The sequence below is a fragment of the Gambusia affinis genome, linkage group LG09 (assembly GCF_019740435.1).
Source record: "Gambusia affinis linkage group LG09, SWU_Gaff_1.0, whole genome shotgun sequence".
In the NCBI taxonomy this organism is placed as follows: Eukaryota; Metazoa; Chordata; class Actinopteri; order Cyprinodontiformes; family Poeciliidae; genus Gambusia; species Gambusia affinis.
In genome coordinates this window covers 21,085,273-21,103,407 of record NC_057876.1, presented here as the reverse complement: position 1 = coordinate 21,103,407, position 18,135 = coordinate 21,085,273, and the positions used below count along the sequence as shown (strand labels likewise).

The following is an 18,135-nucleotide window of genomic DNA, read 5'->3' as shown; positions in this document are numbered from 1 at the left end:
CACTAAGTGGTCTATCTTCTTTGTGGAGATTGCCAGTGACACTCTGGACTGTGGTCATGTCGGTCAGAACAGTCCATGATTAGCACAAAAAAATACTTTTAATATATCAAAGTGTAATTAAGCTTCTCTTCTTTGAATTAAAATATTAATATAGACTAACTTTTTATTTTCTTTTTCTGATATATTGAAATATATAGGCATCTTTTATTCATGTTTTTTTTTTGCACATTTTCCCTGTTGAATAAACTAAAGCTAACTATTTCACTCTCAAATGTTAGCCTTTGTAATGTGACACAAATCTGTAACCTGGTTTTACAATGAAACATGTTTTTTCTTGTATAACACTCAAATCTGAAGTCTGCAGACGAGGCTCACGAAAAGCAGCTCTAAAGTAAAGGAACACATTACACATCCCCAGAGGTTAGTCACAGTATTATCACTGACAATCAGTCTTATTCATAGACAATCCTCCTGGCTTTTTGTTCCTTTTGCCCTCTGCCACAAGCTCTCTTTCTGTTCTCAGATCCCACTCTTCAAATGATCTACTTTTACCTTTTTGTGCCCACATTACAGACAGTTTAAGGGTAATTCAGCTTGGCAGGTACAACACTGCACATCAAAAAGTGTGCTGTCTGGATGTCTGAATACAGTGACATGTTGTATCTTGTCATTATTCTCTGCTGTCAGAGCTGAGTGAAATACATCAAGGTATCCTTTAAACTATCTACTAAAGAGACTTTGTATATCTTTATATGAAATTAGGTCCAGAAATACAGCATTTTGATGATTAATTTTAATTTTAGATCTTCACTAAAATATATTCAGTTTCCAATAATAGGATGAATACGGGCTTAAAGAGTATAGTGTCATCTTTAATTTGTGGGTTTTCATCTAAACTGGATGAAAGTGCTCAGGATTTGCAGCTCTTGAATATCTTTGAGGCCTCTTTTGCCTGGAACTCGCAAGTAATTGGGCACTTGGTTTAAAGCTGATTTATTAAAACATGTTGGATATTTTTTATTCCTTCTTCATCAAACAAGAATCTCCAGAGTTGATTTGTGTGTTCTGCATAGACTAAGATCTCATGAAGCCACAGCTTGTCCTGAAAGCTCTTAAAAGGGATGTATTTTGCATGTTTTCGTACTTCCACTAGGGTCTATACTGCTTCTAAAAACATCCCAAGTGCTTAAAAAAACTTCCAGCCATTTATTTTATTTTTTGGCAAGAAGTGTATGTTTTTTGGTGTCTGGAAAATGAGCCATTTCAAAACCCTCCAGAATGAAACGACACAAATCAGCAGGCACAGTTCCCTCACAAAGCAACCCCAGCGAAGGTCAGCTTGTTACCTAACAACCCAAGCTGAGCTCCAGCAAATTTGGTCAGCTGGTCTTATGCTGTATGTACAGCTGCTGGAAAAGACAAGTGTTTTGTTGTTGCCTTAACATTCAGAAACCACTTGCTGCATTCTTGTAGGTGGAGGAGGCTCTACTTCTGCTTTTCAAGGATGCATGGTGGTATAACTGCTCATCTGTCTGCAGCTATTTTCAGATATGAGTTTAAACCCGTGGCCAGCAGCAGCTTGTTATGATTTAAAGTGACAAGGGGCCCTAAAACATCTAATTCTGAAATAAAATCAACAGAACAAACTAAAATCTCATTATTTAAGTTTTTTTTTTTTAAATTAAATGTAGGGAACATGTTTTGTCCTAAAAACATCAAGTTCAAGAAAGCAAAATAGGTCATGTTTAATGTCTGAGAGACAGATGCAAAAAATATTACAAATTCATCAGAGAGCAAACATTGAGTTCACCTCATAGTTATGGTATACAGCAAAACAGTTCAGCAATGAATTATTTAACAGTATCAAAAATGGGAAGGTTACATGAGATTTAGGGGGCCAAGGCGGGAGCAGTTCTCTTTAAATCTGCATAAACCAAGTTCAACCTGTAGTGCAGTGTCAGAAAGAAACATAAATACAGAGAGGACTTAGAATGGCTCTCGGTCCGAATCACAGCTGGCGTCATCTGGACGACAAGGAGCCAGCGTGATGGCACGGCCATGCATGGCTTCCAGTGGCTTTAGGCTACTGGTGTTTATTAATGTGACAGAAGACAGACACAGACACAAATGCAGATCCATCTGGTCAAATTCTGCCAAATGTATCAGAGCTGATCAGTGGTGTTTCACAGCACAGATGGACAAACTCCTCAAACATACAAAAGAAACTCATTTTCAATGACCGGTTCAGTCAGCTTGGGGAGCTTTCAAATTGCACTGCATGTGTGGCACTTAAACTCTACAGAGAGAGGAGGGGGACATGGTGTAGTTTTCAAGATGGCACAATTCAGAGCATATGTTGCTGAGTGACACACTGCGTTTAATTTCTGTTTGAGCCCTCAGTGCTTCTGAAGCTGTGACCCTCGACTCCTTGATGATTGAAGCTGCTCCAAAAACTTCCAAATTAATGTAGAAATCAACAACCTTAATCCCAAAATGTCTAAAATGTTCACTCTCACCATATTATAGTCCGTATATATGGCAAACTAAATAGTTGGTTTCAGGGAGCTGCTTTTGCATTTTGCACAAAGTATCTCCAGGACAACAAGAACATCTACTTTCTTCCAATGTTCATTACCTGCATCAAAACTACATTTTCAGTCTATCAACAAACTTTATACTGATGCTGTTTTTGAGTTTTAAAAAATTTGATAAAGGTGAGGAACTATTAAAACATTAAAGGGATAATGTAATTCCCAAAGATTTTTACTGTCGTGTGTCAGTTCTTCAAAAAATTTAACTAAATAGGCCAACAATGGATTTGTCATGGCATACCTCAAAGGAAAGAAAAATGGGATTGATGAGGAAAAACCTGATTGATGCATAATTGCTTATGCTTGCATGCATGCTGGCGTAGATTGCTAACCATACATTTTGAAAAAATTATTAAAATGAAGAAACAAGAAGTCAAAGAGTTAGAATGTCAGTCACCTTTTAAATAAATACATTATTTATATCCTAATTGCTTTTTGATTCTTTGTGTAGACTTACAGATTTAATCAAGTCATATTATTCCACTCTTAAGATAATTGTAGAGCCGCTTATAGAAGGTGAAACTGGAGTCATCGTCATCTTGTGACGATCTGCATCTGAAGGCAAACTGAATGCTTACAGTTGTATCTGACCTCAGCCTGAAGGCTTTCACTCTACATATTCTGACTGTTGCCCTATCTGGGGCAGTTTTATTTGATGAGAGATGACAATAGTAAAAGACTGTCTGCAAAAAGAAAATGCTCACATTCTGACTCTAGATAATAGACGTTGCCATTCTAAGCCAATAATAGTGTCTATAATAAAATCAGTGAAGCAGAAAAGAGCCACTCTTTCATTTCCTTATGTGGGGCCATGTGTTTGGTACACCCTATTATTCATCAGGTCCTGGCTGCTGATAATTTTTCTATTTGCATCTGAATAAAGAATGCCTTGCAACCTCTCTGAAAAACCTCCACCCTTATGCAAATTAAGTGACCTAAAAAAAAGTAGGTACTTTAGTTACTTGTAAGCAACTATGGCTTTCTATCACCTTAAGAAAAGAGGAACAAATCTGACAACTAGATGTGGGGTAGTCACTTTGAAGAAGGTTTAATTTATTTTTTTATTGTTTTTTTTACTGCTGAGCTTGGATGGTTTTTCACAGAATGTTTATTCAGCATCTTATGATGCCCTTTTCCTCTTGACATGACCTACTTTGATTAACAAAAGACAGGACAAGCATATGCTGTAGTAAAGGCATAGGATTGTCTTCCAGAGAACGGCTGATTTACTCCAGTAAGGAGCTCTGCAGTTCAAAGGTAAAACACTTCCTATTTTAAAATCTCGGCTGAGAGTCAGGAGCATACTGTGTGATATTTGTGATCAATCATGGCTGCAGAAAAAGATTGCCCTGGCTGGAAATAATAAAAAAGATGCTATCCATAAAGTGGCGATCTTTTGAGGGATGAACTCCTCAGAGGAAAGTCTGGCCGCGCCAGACAGACTGTTCAAAATCTCAGTCGACGGACAGATTAATGAGCTGTGCCTTCACATACAGTACAGCAAACCCAAGATAGATCTGGGTACAGTCCTCGGCTGTTTCTGCAGCTCTATAACAGCACATACTGTTTCACATGTGTGCCGGGTTATGTAGTGTCATATGAATTATTTATAACACTTAAGCTTTTACACTTTTTATTTGGGTTTTATGTGATAGACCAACGCATATTAGGACTCATAGTTTTATGCTTTTTTATCAAGACACATTCACTGTGATACCAAAAATAAAAACCCTTCTTCTGACAGAGCTGGGAGAGAAAAAAACAACAACATTGTAACTCTGAAGGACCTGAAGATGTTTCAGGTTGGAAAATTTAGCAACACAACAAATCTGGCCTTTATTGGAAGAGCGGCAAGTAGAACGTCATTATAGAGAGAAACTTGTTTGCAGTTTGACCGGACTCATCTGACAGGAGGCAAAGTGGACAACAATTACATTTTCCCTAACACATCACTGCCAGTCTACCTATTAAGTTGAAGTTTATATGTGGCTTGTAAAAGTATTTGGCATATATCTGTAACATGTCCTTTCCAACTGGTATGAAGATCCTGGTATTCTGATTTTGAGAAAGCTGTAGTGATTGCATAAACTTGTTTGGCTTATACTTTGTGGCCGTGGTACTGACAGGTATTATGCACAAACCCATCTTTGTTCTGAATCTGCCACAAATCTCTTCACAGTACGATAACACTTCAGTTTTGGTTAAATATCTAATGTTTTCATACCTTGTCATACGGCACTACACTATCTGATAATTTTCGTCAGCAGAGATCCTTTCTCTTTCTCATATTGCTTGAAACCTGTGGCCTGCTTAATAATGTGGAACATCCTTCTTAAGTAGATTTCATTTAATTGAGCTCACCAGACAAACTATTCAACCAGCTCTCTGAATTTTTTTATAGTGATTCAAAGAGCCCTGACACACAATACCACCTATACATTTAATAGCACAACAAAAAATTTTATTTTTAAGACACTTAAATCCAATTTGCATAATAATTTGGAACACGGTGTAATACATTCAAGTTAGTGCGCGTAATGTCACAGAATTTGAAAAAGTTCAAGAGGTGTGCATATTTATGCAAAGCAATGTAAACCTGGCTGCTTAAAAGAATTGTTCCTACATATACAGACTCAAAAATAAACATTTACACACACTATAGGGGAAAAAAAATTGTTTCACACATGTAAACAACCAAACACCTCTAAAAGTCAGAGGGCAAATGGATAAAAAAAGAGGGTGCCGGGGTCTGGTGTGCACCCTGAGTTCAGGTCTTGGCCATTAAATAAGCTGGCACTGCAGATGTGAGCTGCATTGACAATGATGTATGGGAGAAACACAATTCAGCAGCGTTATGAATTGGTCGGCTCCGGTGTGGACAATGCTCACTAAAACACACAGATGCACACAAAAAGACAAGTCGTCCTCAGACATACACTCTCACAATCACGACGCAGGGCTACAGTCGATAATATCTTCCTCTTTTTCCAGACAAATTCAATTTTTATCCAAGACATATGTAAGCTGATTAAAAGAGCCAACAAAGACTGGAGAAATATGTCACATCCTTCAGGGCTCGACACAATATTGAGTGCTGCTTTGCTGATGCCTTGCCTTTCGTTCTCTGTCCTTCCTCTCTTCTGACCTCTTTGCATCACCTGATGGCATCACACATCCATTTCAGCCTTCTCTTTATCTTTTCCTTTCTTTACTATGTGACTTTCCTTCCATGTGTCCTTGGAAAGGCAAACACATTACTCATGATGGGCTATGAAAATCCTTTTATGACTTCATTCATGTTTTCCCTTTACTATCCATACTTACTGATTGAAACTGTGCATTAGTAATGTCTCCATGATGAAAAGCTGGCAGAGCGCTTTCTGCTGTCACCCTGTTGAGTTTCTCAAATTTTATCATGAGCTGAGTTTCTATATATACATGTGAAGCGGTTGCAGACACCATGTTTGGCACATATGTTGGTCTGTCTAAGGTGATTTTTTATTTTTATTTTTTTTTTATGTGGGTCTAAAGGTGTAAAATGTTATTTGCATAGTGTGGACATATTGGGAGGTGTAAACTTTATAGTGTACATTGTGGCATGTCACCTTACATGCTGCTCATACTGAGAAGATTCTTATGAAGATGCAATTGGATTTTTATTTTTACTTGGCTTTGTCAAACAGGTAGGCACATAACTGTATAGGTAAATTTGCATAAACCAGTTTGCAAGATCATCCATATTTTTCTTTAATTAAAATAAACAAAGAATAATTGCCAGATATTTTTGTATTAGTGAAATATAAAGCTTCAGTGATTGAACAATGAGCTTGAGTATCGTGGCACTTTCAATAGTAAATGACTTAAGACAAACTGTTCTAAAAATGTGCCTGCCTACTTAAAATATGCTTGACTAAGACACATTCAAGTTTTGCAAAACAAAGAAGTGAGACAGCAGCTGTTTCACACTTTGCACTTGTGGCTTGGGTGGAACCTTGCCAATCAAATGTGTGTCATAGAAGAACACACACACGCATGCATGCACACGTCTACGCACACACACTTCCTTCCTTGCACTAGGGCCTCAACACTGTCTCTTTAGCCACTGCAGTATTGTCATACCATCAGAAGATGTGTGAATAACACATCTGAATTATGAATGGAGAGAGGTTAATTATGAATGAAAGGAGGGCAGAAATAATGCCATAGACATTTCTCTGAAACACATGGCTGGATAAAGGGCTATAGACCCAGTGTGCATTTGTTGGCAAGCATTAAGTCAGGAAGTGACTCTTCATTTGGCTAGTTAGTGCTGATATATGTTGATCCTTGTTGGCGTGATCCATTCAGCATTTTCATCTTCAAGTAGTTGCTTTTAATTAGCACATTGGATGCCTGTGCTAACTCAAGTTGACAGACGAAAGTGTTCTATTATTGACAATAAAATTATAATTATTTTATGAAAAGCAATTACGCTTAGTATTCATCCTTATAAGATAAAGTAGGAAGAGTCTGAAGGACGATGAAAGTAAACTGAAAGGATTTTTGATGCCAACTTTTGTCAAAACATTATTTTAATCCATCATAATGTATTTATTTGTCTTTAAATTTATTGAGCAAATTTCTTTTTTAAAATAAATTAAAATAGCAGCTGATTAATAAGAAAAAACATTAATCAGCTGCTATTTTCTGTGCTAATGGCTCCTTGAGAGAGAGTTGCACCTGCAGCTCTAAAAGATTGCAGCAGGCTGTCATCCATGAACAAAAGCAGTGGCCTTTTACAAAGAAGGTCAGAGATTTGTTGCGATTGCATTAAACTGGGGTATGCAGACTGGGTTGGTGGCACGGCTTAAAGAGATGCAAAAGGATCAGAGTGGAACTAATACGGAGCGTGCAAATGGCTGGATGAGAAAACAGACAATACAATTGAGGAAGAATGATGTTCCTGACGCAAGTGGAGCCCTGGTTTAGGAGCATGTGACCTCTAAAGTTTTTGTCGTGGTATTGTGGGATTAGTAAAATGGCTTCCTTGCTTTACTTTTTCAATTTTGTATGTTTGCCGTTTTATAATGTGTGGTCATGATTGGACTGTTACTAAAAAAATACATCAGATTTTTCCTCAAGAGTTCACTATCAATATACATTTATGTATTCTTTACAAAACTATGTGGTGACCAGAACACACTGGATCTGGCCTTTCACACACATTTAACTGCTCTTACAAAATGTGACTTTCTGATCTTAGATTTAGATTCAACAGTTTGTTATCCGATGCAGATAGCATCCTCATTCTTGAAAATATCAATATTGTTATGAGTTACAAGCTGAAAAGAAGTGCTGTATGAATTTCAATCAGTGAGTCAAAATACCGTCTAAATGAACAAAATAAAACTTCACTACTTTAAATAGTAATGGATTCTGCACCTCCAGATTAATTTGCCCAAATGTAAGTTAGTCGTAATTCAGAATTTCTTTAATATTTAAAAGTGTACTTCTTTGCTGGTTGCTGGTTTCAAGGAATTTTGCAACTGTCATCTGTTGTTTTACAGATCAAACTAAGACTCTGGATATTTCTAGTAATGGAGGTTTGTCATATGGAGACAATACTGTGCCTGAGAAGTTGTGACATAATCGAAGAACAAAAAAAGGCTCTTTCATCGGGTGTCTGCACTTTCCTCTGAATGGCAGCTGGAGCATGGGAACAGCTTCAGCAGAAAAAAGTGACTAACAAGAAGGAAAAAAAAGGTTAATATTTCTGTTCAGTTCAAGGTTTAGGAAGATAAAATGGGAAGAGACAGAAAAAAAAAATGACATTGCTCTAGCATTGTAAGGGTCAGAAGACGCAAAGCGGTGAGGCAAAGGCCCTGTATGATGTCTCCTTGTTGAAATCCTGAGGACTAAGGGCCTTGGGACATCCACCCGGTCCTACTAAAACATTCAAAGCTTTGCCTCCAAAGAGCAAAACTTTTGTTCTTTCACAAAAGGTCTGACCAGAGGTTCTCCCATAGAAGGGAGCCCCGTATAAAATCAGATTATTTCCACTGAAATCCCCCTTTCTCCACCTGCCAGTTAACTATGTCACTGCCATTGTGTCCTCCGTGATAAAGCTCTCCGGAGTGGCATAATGGAGGCTGGATGTGCATTATTGCTTTTACTGCCATTTATTCAACCAGGAGAGTGGCACAACCCTCCCCACTCGCTCCTTCCTTTTCGCCTTGTATTTTTTTTTTCTTTTAGGAGAAATCTGGGCCACATGCCCAGAGGAACGCAAAGTGCTTTAATTCATTCGCACCTTTTCTCTCTGGCTGCCATCTCCAAGGCCTCTCTTTATGCCCAGAAGTGATTTGCTCAGGCTGGACCATCAAAGCAATTATGGCAGCGGCCTGCTTCCCTATTATGAAGAGACATGACTGACAACAGGGAGACTGCGCGGGGGTGGAGGGCACTCTGCTTCAATTTATTTGATCTGAAAACATTTTTTTTTTAAACCCACTTGACTAACAAAACACAGGCAAGCTCCTCAGATTACCTCTTTGAAATTTTTGACCAAAAACATTTTATCCTGTTTTCTGTGCAACATTTTTCAATTACCTCGCTCACCTTTTGGGAGCAAAGAGACTATTTGGTCGTAAGTTAGAAGAGGCAGCAGAAGATGCGCACAATGTAACAAAATACCAGGAGGCACGGCAGAGCCTGATGTGTAGCAATTAATGTAATGGACATGAGAAAGCACAATCTTCTGACTAATGAGAATGTCTTATATTACAGCACAAATGCACGGGGTCGCCAAGACTCCTATCATTACTATGGCTTGCTACAAAAAGGGATACGCCATAAATGGATAATGCGGGCGGAGAGAGCTGGGTATGGCGCCACTGAGCCGATCGTCCATCCAACAGTAATAATTACGCCTGGAGTTACATGGAGTTATTGGGATGAATTGGGACAGGATGCAAGGGGAAATTAGGTATTTTAAGAAAACAGGGCAGTTATGTCTTAGAGTGAGATAGGAGAGATTGGGCTGGAGTGAAGGAGTAGAGCAGGAGTAGGGGGAAAAAAAAAACAACAAAAATAAATCATGAGAGAAGAGGAATAAGAGAGAGGGCGAGAAATAGACGAGAGAGCAAAGCGTGCAAAGCAGCGAAGTGACACATTGGCTAATCAGTCTGCTGTCGTTCTCTTTTTAAAGCTGTCATCTTGGCCATCAAAGCATCAAGACCTTGTTCTTCTCCGTCTCTCATTGACTGATTCTCCTGTTCAATTATTCAAGGTTTATAAGCACAGGCCATCAATTCAGCAACCAGCAGAGCCAGTAAAATAATGACAGGGTTGCTTCTTCAGCCATACTGACTGTCATACAAGTTTTACAGTTGGAAAAAGGAAAAAAAATCGATTCTTGCACTACCATAAACATTAATGATGGGATTATGAGTGAAGACAAAGGCCCTATCTTTAATATTGTAGCTCCCATTCGGATTTGTGCACTTTGTTATTAATTATTATACATGGCAGCTGAATATTTAAAATGATGAAATGCTATTTTCAGCTATCCCAAAATATTTATGCATACAGTTGCTGTAAACGTGGATTTGCATGCATGCTGTGCTGCACTACTGTTAGAACATCTGTGGTGTGTGTGCGTGTGTTAAGTGACACTTCTGTGGTTTTTGGTCTACTTGTTCTTAAAAAGCCCAACCTGTGTGAGTCACACTGCGAAACTGAAAATCAGGTCAACTGCAGCACTGCAAGCGAATGCCGGGCCAAACTACACATAACCACACGCATGCAATCAAACAGAAACGAGCTAGGAAAGCACAGCCTTCCTGAACACACAACGAACAAACGTATATGAACACATACAGGAGCACATTCTGCCTACTTGTTGGAAATCTCAAGTAGCATCCCAGCTCCCATCTGCTGTAATCTGCCCTGGGGCAACAGTGACCTGAGCCAGAGACAGAAACTCGTCTAGAGTAGAAAGAAAAATAATAATAGCAGAGGTAATGCAGTGTGCAGCTTCATCCTTTACTTAGCTGGCGATGCCCTCCGGGCTGGAGATGTTACAAACTCAGAAACCTCATCCGGCTTCAAACCGAAAGTATGGCTCCTGTACTCTTCAGTCACTTGCACATTTTTATGTTAAAGACCGATCATACAAATTAGACCAGTTTAGACAGAGAAATCACATTTCCATAGGTAAAACTTCCCATGCACATGCTGTCATCAAATAATAAAATCACCTGTGGTGCAAATAGGTGCCCCTGCTGTTAATATTTTGTTGGAACAACTTTTGCCCACAGGATGCCACCTACATCTGCTGCCTCATATGCTCTTTATGCTGAATAGCACAATACTGAGTTTTTTATTCAAACTGTATTGCTATTCTAAAGAATTATTGCTGCTCTGCACTCTTACAAGGATTCCAAAACCTTTAAAGGAGAAACAGGCCAACAGCATCACCCATTCTCCATTGTATCTATGAGTGGCACTAAAGTTACATTTATTTCAAAAGGGTTATTAGGAGTAAAAGAAAATCACCGGTGATTTACTTTAAAATCCATAAAAATCCACATTTTGCTCCACATATAAGGGCCAGAGATCTGAGAGGTTTTATATATATATATATATATATATATATATATATATATATATATATATATATATATATATATACTTTACTGTCCTAAATATAGGCTCCTCTTACAGACTTGTGGCCAGTGTCTAATAAAAAAAAATGACATCTGCTTCATGTTATATTTACTCTACAGGGAAACCAATTCATCAGTTGTTCATTATTCTTATCATCCAGTAATGCTGCTGCAGGAAACAATTATTTTTCCCCCACCTGACTGAATGTAGACAAATTAAAGGCTTGATTTTTTTACATTTCCACTGGTTATGGTGCAGCAAGGAAAAGGAATTTTTTTACACCTCTTTAGAAGGGTTGCCAACTAATTTCTCTGTTTCTACACCCTGTTTTAAAGGAACAGTTTCATGCAGGAATACCTAAATATGCTCAATACAAGCTCAGATGAACAAGTGGTTCTCGAGAAAATGCAAATAAGGTTACTTAACCAAAGGCAAGCTAAGCTACAGAAACAGCAAGAAACAGTGCAATAGAATAAGAAAAGTAGAATACAATGATTGCTTTAATCATTTGTCCTAATGTATGCAACTGTTTGTTAAAATGGTCACTAACTAGAAAGGCTGTAGGTATGATCCTAGTGAAGCTTTTTCTGTTGTTCATCCATTCAGAAACACTGTTCAGGGTCCATCTGACAGAGAAAAATATTCAGACGTTCGCCATGGAATTTGAGATGCAATATTCAGATTTATCTGAAAAAGACAAAAAATAAACAGTTTGCTCATGTAATGTTGACTTTTAAGCTTCATTAGGTTATTTTGTTCGCATCAAGACACAGAGAAATCTTACTCTAAGGAGGTGTACTTACTTTATCCAAATTGCATTCATTAAAATCCAAATAATAAATCATACTATTTCTGTAAATGTTTACTCAGTCCTAATCCACTGGAGGTGGGGAGCCCATACTGTGGCGAACTGTCTATTTTTAAGGTTCACATATTAGTCATCTCTTTGGGGGGCTTAACATTGAAATTTATGGAATTCATGAATACTAAATACTGTGTTGTGTTCCCTTCCTGTTTACCCCCACCACCCCATCAACCCCCTCCATGCTTCCCCTGACACTTCTGAGCACAACAATAACTGTTGTGTATGAATCCAGATAAACTCAAAGTGGCTGATGTCAATCCACTCCAGCTGAGCGTTGTGGAGGTGCTGCGTGGTTTCGCATTCCTTCTCGCGCCACTTGAGGTGTGTGGTAAAATATTTTAGGATTTTTAAGACTCATTTTTGAAGCACACAATAGAAGGGGTTGTGTGTTGTTACTGTTGGTGCAACGACCAAAAAAAAAAAAAAAAAAAAAAAAAAATGGATTCTTCTCTTTCGTTTCCCAACAGTGCCTTCCAGGAACATTTGCAACCCAAAACTACAAAAATATTCTTAGTTTGATGGGATTATATGGAAATAGCTAACACAAAGTAGCATACACACAAGTTTTTTGAGCTTTTTATCCAAAAAACCCCCCAAAAAATAAAGCAAAAAACTCTCCTGTTTATATCCCTTGAGTCAACACCTTATTGAACCAGTTACAGCTCAAACTTTAACCAGCTTTGCAGATCTATAAATACAAAGTTTTGCCCAATTTTTTTCGCTGTATAATTGAAACAGGTCTTCAGCTCTAGTTATCAACGCCTTAAATTTGTCTCCCCTCCCAAACAGTTGATTCGAATGGTCAAACACTTTCTCTACATGTTGAAGTTCTGGAGAAGCCTAGTAATAAACCGTAGGTTGATTCAGTTATGTTCAATCATTAGATGGAGAACAGTTTTTAAAGGTTCTCTTATGTAGGCCTAGACTTTGACTGGGGTTCAAAACTCTGCTTGGGCCTCAAAGGAATAATGCCAAATATTTTTCCTGGATTACAAGAATTATTTTTAAGTAAATCTGATTATGGTAACAAATCTTTGTGATATTAAATGAGAATGATTTTACTAAATATTTAATTTTGACCATCTTTGTATTTCAGAAGCATCTCTGTGTGGAGACGACACCTTTCAACGGCGATGAGCTCAAACAGCTCATGAGTTGGTAATTATTACTGCTATTCACTCTACAGATAACAACAAATATGTCACTATGTAAATAAACAATTATAGTCATTATGCACTCATTGCGCTATAATTGCATCATCAGAATCACAACTGAGAGGGCATTTTCTACAAGCATGCATCTATGACAAAACAGAAGGCCACGATCCAAAGAAATCTAATGATTGATTTAAACAGAAAATAGCAGGTATTGTGTACAGCACTTTAAAAGAAAAGACCATTGGATGTCCAACTGAATTGCAGGACAAGGACAAAGGCAATGTGCTGCATCAACATAATAGGACTGAGTGCTGCTAAAGCTTAGAGAAAGGTAATTTGAACCAACTCAAATTCCTCCATCAAACACTAACCAAATAGAAACCTAAAGAGTGAAAAATAGAGAGAAGGAGCTAAACCACTGGGATTAGCACAGAGTAACTAAATAGGCATGGAAAATTTTCCATTACTCAAACAGCAATAGCGATTTCAGCTGCTGGGATCTAAATAAAAAGTCGAACTCCGTCCTTCCTCTGTCTTTTGTTCACTCCCGTGTGCAGCCTTTCTCTTCCCTAACTGCCCTACATGGACAAATGGATATTTGCCATCTCACAGCATCCTTGAGGCACATCAATAAATAAAGTTGACACAAATAAACAGATAAATAAATAAATATGAGGAGCCTAGCAAATGGGCATCAGTCAGCATTAGTGATGGAAGCATGTCAAGCGAAATCATGCTTGACTGGAGGCAGGCCTGCCTGAGTGTAGGCAGGATTCTTGCTGATTGCACGCTTGGTATGGGAATGTATTTGTTTTTGTGTAACAATAAAGGTACATCAGTGTTTGTTTTTTTTTTAGAACTATGTACTTTATTTAACCCTGATGTTCTCTTTCGCTTTCTTTACTTGTATCACTACTTATACATCTCTCCATGAAAACACTATATATATATACACTCCATTTTACTAATGTCTTTCTATTTTTCACTCTCCCTCTCATGTCTATATTTTCCACATGTGAGGAGAACAGATTTACTTTAAAACACAGTTTCAAGTATTGCCCTGCTTCAATCACATTTCTTCTTTTTTTGTGGGCCGATAAAGCAAATTGATAACAGCAATATTCACACACCCATTAAAATGTTAGGGAGGTGAAAATGTGCACATAAAGCTAAGATTCTGGGCTGAGTTTTTAATGTCAACAAAATTTTTAAATATCTATTTCAGACATGAGCATAAAGATGGAGATGTCTTTTTTGCGACTTGTGAAATTGCTTCATCTTTTATGGCAGCAGCTTAATCTTCCTTTCAAATAAATATATACAAAGTAATTTCTAATTCATGCCTCACCTTTTGAAGTTGGACAGTTTCTACTTTTATTGTAGTTAAAGGTCTCTTTCTCTGCAAGCTCCAAGGGGTAAAAGTGTTGACAGAAAAAAATTGTCAAAAAAAGACTGAATGTCTTTTTTTTCTTCATTGAGAGGTCTGCTACTTTTATTACACAATTTATTTTAAAGGATTTTTAAACATATTCACCAAAAGGGCCAATAGCTAACACTGTAAATATTGTTACAATAAACAGTTTTAAGATTGGAAAACCTTTTATCCTAATTGTGCTAAAAGCTTAAAACAAAGAAAGAAAGTGACATAATGTTAGAGCTCAGAGCAAAGAACAGACACAAGTGATAATTTTACCCATAGTAATTATTAATTTTTTACTTTGGTCGAACATTATTGTAATGGTTAAGGTTCAAAAAGCCTCAGTAAAACCATAAAATCATTTTAACTTTGCAATCTCAACTTTCGTGCACTCTGGAAAGTATGAGGGATTTAATACACCTGCAGTTAAATATGTTTAATTTATTGTGACTGCTTTAAAAAAGGAGGCTGTGTGTCACAGTATCCAGCTATTTAAAAGCGAGTGAGTCACATTTACTGAGATTCCTTCTGCTCTAATATCTGTTTGACTAATACTACCAGCTGAATAGAACATTAAATAATGTTTCTGCATATCTTGTCTTTGTATTTAAGGGAATTACCTTTATCAGTCACTGCCAGGTACATAGTGCTTTTATGCCTCAATATTACAAATCATCACATCAAGGCTGCCAAGAAAGGAAGCAAAAAAATTAATTCTGTTACTTTCCGTCTGACAGATTGTAAGATTATAGCTGGCACTTCAAATGCAAACATCAGCCCGGACATTATAACTTATATTTTAATAACAGTCACATCATGTTAAAGGAGGGGAGAAATGTGACAGGAGAGAAAAAGGGATTTGATTCTGCCACCATGTCTTATTGTTGGAGGAATGCATAACCATGCAGGGTGGCATCCTATTCCACTGCACATTATTTTCCCTCTGATCATCAGTTGGCTCCGCTCTATGCCTAATGAGCGATAAATAAGGTTTAATTCAACCGACACAAGTTGCCCATCCTTCAGCACTAAGCATGATAGTTCGTGCGAGTTTCCATTGAAATTATATGAGGGTAATTTTTCAGCCGGTGGGATGGTCCTACCGCCTCGCCTATATTTGGCTTTCGCAGGCATTCCTTTGTCTTTAAGCTCTGCAAGTTTATAGGTCTATTAGGAATTCATCAAACAATGAGTGGCATCAATCTTATTGTGTGAATGTGCCCTGGGTAAAAATAAGATAAAACCTTCCATTATGGGGCCCTCCAAAGCACATTTGCCCTCTAAAATGGATCTAATATTGACAATTTACACTTGGGGTGACCTCTCTTAACTGCCCACATACTTGAAAGCCAATATTGTTTGGAGAGCGAGTAATACGAACCCACAACTCAGTGCTAATGTGGTGAACTTAGTGAATAGGACAGGGTAGTAAACAGATTTGCTTGGAGGTGGGATGTTCAGTATTGGTCCGCCAGGCGGGCGCTAACCACTTTTTACACAAGTGCAGCTCTATACCAACAGAGTAAGAAAATATTGCTCAAATATATGTAAGGAACCTGGAGCTGAATGTTTAACTAAGCTAATTGTTCATGCTGCAACATCAACTGATAACTTTTCATCAATTGGTACAATACTGTGAATTAAAATGTCATTAACTGTACTTAGTGGGCGTATTTGTCAGATGGTGGTAACTTTTCTGATTGATCTGACTGACTGAATTTCTTTTTGCTGGGATTTGGTGACAGCCTGTAAAGGACTTATCCTAATAGAAGAAGTGGAGGTAGAGGAGAACACAAAAGAATAAGAAGGTAAGTAGAAAAGAAAGGGAAAAATAAAAAAATAATTTAGTAAAAAAAACAAAACTTTCCTTTCTCTTGCTTTCTTATTCTTCTTCGTCCTCCTCCACCTCGCATTCTTCTTCTGCTATTAGGCAAAATCTCAAACTGATTGTCACTTTTAGTTGAAAATATGGTGACTGGAATAAGTTACCACCCCAGCTAAAAGCTACACCAACCAAATGTAGAAAGCAAACACAATTTGGCGGGTTTTACTGCTCACTGGGATGCTTTCATGGACCTTACATGGCGCTATGTGCTCTATTGATTAATAAATACCCCATTGTGATTACTTAAAAGTAATTAGGGTTTTTGAAATTAATGTGACATCATAGAATAAATGTGATTTCTGTATATTTGTAATCAAACCTAAAGTGTCCTTGGCTAGACATGACATTTATTACATATTTGCACGACATGAATAAACTGGACTGTATTTAAACTCTCTCTCATCTTCCTTTCTCTTTGGTTGTTGATAAATATCCTTATCTGTAAGAAACAGGTGATAGATTTCCCGCAGCACATCTCTACAGAACAGTTTTCTCATCTACCCTATTGATATCTCACATCTACTAAGCCATCTGAGCTGTAGCATGAAACCCTACGGGCCTCTTTGCCCCAAATCACGTTAGCTCCTCTTCCTGTAGGAGCGCCGTGAGGGCAGCCCCAATGAATAACATCTATCAACACCCAGCAGTAGAGGCCAAAAGTTGAGGAGGAAAAGCCTTCGACTCGGAGACACCCTGCAGCAGCAGTATATCTGATATGTGACATCAGCTGCAGTGTGTGTATGAGAACAACTGCCAGGCAGGCTGACAGACAACACGGTAAGATAAAACGATAGGTACAACATATGTGTGAGCAAATTAATTGCTGAGGGAATTACGATCACTATCGCTTCCTGGTATTTAATTTAAGAGACAAAATGCCTGATTTTTCTTGTGATCAAGAGGAAGATGACTAAATAGCTGCCAAGCCGAACGTAGCGTGGTTCATCAGATCAAGGTGATGCTGATAGCAAAGAGACATAATGAGAATAGGTGTTAAAGACATCACAATTCAGCTGACATGGGAAAACACTGGCATATTCCTTATCTCGAGAAGCATATCTTAAAAGACAAATTCCCAACAATAAACTTGAGGCATTCGTCTTGAATTAACTGTTGGTTTTCAAGCAATTAGGCAAGAAAAAAAACTTGAACTTGACAAGCATTATCATTTGTGTAATGTCAGATATGTCCTAAAGCAGCCTGCTATAGTCATTAACATTATGACTGTTTATTAGCCCTTTATGGTGAACTTCTCCCTGAAACAGACAAGGCAGCGCTCACTCTTTAAGATCGTCCTCTTCTAAAAGTCAACGTCCTGCTGCTTTGTTATCTTTTCCAGAAGCGCAAAGAAAGGCTGTAGGCCAACAGAATTTTTCATTGTGGATTCGATGTGGTAGCCTTTTATTTTATGGCATTATGTTAGTTTAATCTAATGCAAGGAGAAGTGAAGAGCATCTCTGTCGAGAAAACACGAGCTGTTTCAGTGTGTTGTGCCTGGAGCGATGACTATATTAGGAAATTTGATGCCAGATTGTTAATACGTATAACATGAGTTTTTATTATATTAGGGGATA

The 18,135-nt window shown here is 37.8% G+C and overlaps 1 protein-coding gene across 3 annotated transcripts in view; it reads right to left on the bottom strand.

Moving 5' to 3' along the window:
* The window catches only part of diaph2 (diaphanous-related formin 2), a 439,308-nt gene that overhangs the window by 37,078 nt on the left and 384,095 nt on the right, over positions 1 to 18,135 (bottom strand). Inside the window, exon 31 of one of the 3 annotated variants that reach the window (XM_044127181.1) lies at positions 10,470 to 10,556. The exons of the other annotated variants lie outside the window; for them this stretch is intronic. Within the exon in view, the coding sequence (XP_043983116.1) occupies positions 10,480 to 10,556 (77 nt within the window). The 3' untranslated portion in view covers positions 10,470 to 10,479. Of the gene's footprint in view, positions 1 to 10,469; positions 10,557 to 18,135 lie in introns of those variants that run through there. 3 annotated transcript variants of the gene reach the window in all.